Source organism: Sipha flava, unplaced genomic scaffold (assembly GCF_003268045.1).
Source record: "Sipha flava isolate LNK unplaced genomic scaffold, YSA_version1 18071_pilon_pilon, whole genome shotgun sequence".
NCBI lineage: Eukaryota > Metazoa > Arthropoda > Insecta > Hemiptera > Aphididae > Sipha > Sipha flava.
This window is the reverse complement of record NW_020272178.1, coordinates 3,990-8,325: the sequence shown is the minus strand read 5'-3', so window position 1 is coordinate 8,325 and position 4,336 is coordinate 3,990. Positions and strand designations below refer to the sequence as shown.

The following is a 4,336-nucleotide window of genomic DNA, read 5'->3' as shown; positions in this document are numbered from 1 at the left end:
TAAAAATGAATCAATAAATAGTATATATGAAAATATTTCTAAGACTCATGTTAAACATAATAATGAAGAAACGTTGACCTCTCCTACTTTAACATATTTTCCTTGTGATGATAATAATTTTGATATTGACATTAATAGTAGTAAAAGTGCATTTGTGAACAAAACAGTTGAGATGAGCGATAAACCGATAACCGATGTTTCAAAATCCGTTGCATTTATTTCTCAACCTGATTTATTCGACCCATATTTATGGCCAGATAACAGACAGAATAACTTAATAGACATAGTTATTAAGATGGGACCACGTGAAATAAACGAAGACATTTTTCCCAAAGATGAAAATAATCGTCATTTTTCTAAAATTTACCAAATAAGAAAATTAGACAACAATGAAAAAGTTAAAAGACGATGGCTTGTATATTCTAAAAGCATTGATCGGGTGTTTTGTTTTTGTTGCAAACTTTTTAATAGTTCTCATAGTACACTATCCACAACAGGCAATAATGACTGGAAACATATGACAACAATACTTATTTCTCATGAAAAATCACCTGAGCATTTTACTGCATACAAAAAGTGGCACGAATGTGAATTAAGATTAAACCTTGGTAGATGTATTGATAATGACCTGCAACGAGTAATGAATACAGAAGTTCAATATTGGAAAAGTATTTTAGAAAGGTTAATATCTATAACTTTATACTTATCCAAACACAATCTAGCTTTCCGAGGATCGTCTGATAAACTATTTGAAAGAAATAATGGAAACTATTTGGGGTTAGTAGAACTTTTAGGAAAATATGACAATAATATGAAAGAATATTTAAATCGAATAACTACACAAAAACTCAATCTAACTTATTGCAGTAAGGATATTCAAAATGAACTTAAAAATCTAATGGCCTCCAAAGTTTTAGAAATCATTCAGCAAAAAGTACAAGTCGCAAAATATTTTTCTGTGATATTAGAATGTACTCCTGATGTCAGCCATTCTGAAAAAATGTCATTTACTATAAGATTTGTGGACGAAAATAATGGCAATTTACAAGTAGCTGAGCATTTTATTGGTTTTAGAGAAGTTAGTGAATCTACTGGAGAAAGCCTTACTGAGTTATTGCTTAAAACGCTAAAAGAAAACAATCTTGATATAATGAACTGTCGTGGTCAGGGTTACGACAATGGCGCGAATATGAAAGGTCATAAAAAATGTGTTCAAGCAAGAATTTTAGCTTTAAACCCTAAAGCGGCATTTATGCCCTGTGGTTGTCATTCTCTTAATCTCGTTATATCTGACACAGCCTCGAAATCCAAAGAATCTATCACTCTTTTTGGAATTGTACAACGGATATTTGTTTTATTTTCGGCTTCTGTTTACCGTTGGCAAGTACTAAAATCACACTTACCTAACTTGACGATTAAGCCATTGTGTACAACCCGTTGGGAGAGTCGCATAGACAGTGTAAAAGCAATTCGATATCAAACAAAAGAAGTATACGATGCATTAATTGAAGTTGCGGAATCATCTAAGGCAGATGCTAGAACAAGGAATGAAGCAAGCAGTTTAGGCAATCAATTACTTGACTTCAAGGTATTGATTTCATTAAATGTTTGGTATGATTTATTATTTCAAGTAAATATTGTAAGTAAATCTATGCAAGAGTTTACAATGGATATAGAAATGGCGTCTTCATTATTAGATAATTGTGTCAAATATATTAACAAGTATCAAGAAACAGGGTACGCAGATGCGTCAAACTCTTCAAGAGAAATAGCAGAGTCATTAGGTATAGACCCAATTATAAAAGAAGTACGAGTAAGACGTAAAAAAACTTTTTTTGATGAAAACACCGATCAAGATTTTTTGATTAGCGCTGAAGAACGTTTTAAAAGAGAATTTTTCTACACTCTTGTAGACACAGTCAGAGAATCTATAAAAGAAAGATTTACTCAATTTGAAAATCATAAGCAGTTATGGGGGTTTCTGTACAATTTAGAAAAATTACCATCTTCTTAATATCTTTTGGCATGCTGTAAAGATCTGCATGGAGCACTCTCGGAAGGAGATAGTGCTGATATAAATTCCGTAGAGCTTTACAGTGAACTTAAACATCTGAGTTCACTTTTACCAATTGGAAAAGGATCCCCCAAATCAGCGCTCCAGTTTATACACGATATGGAATTAGTTGATATATTCCCTTACACATGGATATCTCTAAGAATATTGCTGACGATTCCAGTTACTGTAGCATCAGGTGAACGAAGTTTTTCTAAACTGAAATTAATAAAAACTTATTTGCGCTCCTCGATGACAGACTTTCTTCGTTAGCAATTTTGTCAATTGAAAATGATTTAGCCCAAAAAGTAAACTATGAAGAAGCAATCAAACAGTTTTCTGAATTAAAAGCTAGAAAAGTTAAGTTTTAATATTAATTATAGTTATAAGTTTAAAATTAATATTTTTATTTTTATTTTTTATTTTACGGAATGCGGCAATTTTATACGTTAATAATATAATATGTGTAATCTTATTACAATGTTGTACGATCAGGTAATAAAGTTTAAAATTATGATACAAAATACATACTAATTTTATTACTACTCAAACTAGGTGTGAGGGGGTAAGGGCGCCAAAACATGGTTTCGCCCAGGGCGCCAATACTTCTTGCGCCGGCCCTGAGTACGATATATTAATTTAGCATTATATACTTTAAATTATTCGTAATATTTTCCGATGTATGTGATTCCGGTACCTCAACCATTTCCAAAATTCTATTTCGTAATTTCTAACCATCTAAAAAATTACATGTTATATCCAATTAACTATTGTTTGCCATAGATGTCCAAAAATCAACAGTTAAACATACATTAAGTACATTTTTAAACTTTTACCGTTCGATTAATTTATCTTGTTAAAGTCATTCTACAAGAGTTACTATATTCTGGCACAGCTATATGCATGAATTTATGAGATCCTTCACCTTCTACTATACTAATAGGTTTTAAATCTTTAACTGCAAATGTCATCAAACCTTTAGTGAGCTTTTTACTACGACTTCCCATTATAGTTAATTTTGATGTACATACTTGAAAATAATTTTGAATAGCACTCGATGAACTAGACTTTGTTGATATGCACTGTTACAAATGTAATTTTAAATTAGTTGTATTACCACAGCACGCAAAATGTTATTCTACATTATGCGTTCGCTATATATAAACTCATTGGAGCATCGTTCTACGGGGATGACGATGTACTGTTTTATGAACGTTCGATTAATAATAAAGTATCTGATTGATTTGAAAAAAAAATTACTTTAAAATAGTTTTTAATAATAATTGCTATTTGGTTAAAATGATATACTATATGGATTTACAAATACAATATTACTTAGAAACAATTTAGATTATAAATATTAAATTTTGTTTTGAATATTTATTAGCACTTAATGACCGAGAATAAAAAGTTTTCGTTTCCAAATCGATATTTAATTTAAATAAAGAAATAAGTACTTATTACGAATTCAATCATTTCGTTGACAAATCGAAATTTGATACTAAAAAATACATTAAATATGAACAATGGAACTAACCGAATCGTGACAGACCAAGAAATAATGAGCATATTATCGTCACCGGAATGGCAAGAGAAATCATTTTTTATGCCAATAGTTAATATGGTAGAAAATAATAAAATACAGACACCTCAAAAATTGGAAATTAAAGTATCGAATGAAACAGTAAAATCAATAATGCATAAAGATGTACCAGTAATTACCGATCAAGCAAATATTTCTATCGATAAAAACGAAAACATAATTATGCGTAAAGAATTGTCTGATTTAGACTCAGTTTATTCAATAGACGAAGAGGAAAGTTATTTGTTTAAACGTTCATCTGGAAGTATATCATCTGAAAAATTTACGTGTAATAAAATTCTTCATCAAATTGAGTCACTGACAGCAAAAAAAAAAAGTGGTGTGATGTTTGAAGATTTAATTTTGGATAATCAAAAATCTACTGGAGAAATATGGGTAGAAAAGAATTTAATGGGGCATTTCAATCTCAATGATAATAATTGTAAGTTTTCAAGTTTTTAAAGTATGAAGCTAAAAATAAAAAAATAATAAGACTTAATTTTGTTTTTAGACCATTCTGAAACTGCCGATTCGTCTTCTACGTGGTCATTTGACATGCCAATCATGGCGCAAGTCATACGTCAAAACAAATCATGTGCATTCATATTCTTGTCTACGTGGCGTTATGGACAAATGTTTATTTCTGATTATGAATTCTTTAGGTGACTATATGACTGGAAAACAAAAGAATGATGAGTCAA

At 30.3% G+C, this 4,336-nt stretch overlaps 1 protein-coding gene across 1 annotated transcript in view; it reads left to right on the top strand.

The window, feature by feature from the left end:
- Positions 1-2,014, top strand: part of LOC112680760 (zinc finger MYM-type protein 1-like) — a 2,265-nt gene extending 251 nt beyond the window's left edge. The window contains exons 2-4 of the mRNA XM_025550948.1: positions 44-305; positions 498-1,588; positions 1,724-2,014. Of these exons, the coding sequence (XP_025406733.1) occupies positions 44-305; positions 498-1,588; positions 1,724-2,014 (1,644 nt within the window). The remainder of the gene's footprint in view (positions 1-43; positions 306-497; positions 1,589-1,723) is intronic.
- Positions 2,015-4,336: the final 2,322 nt, after the last annotated feature.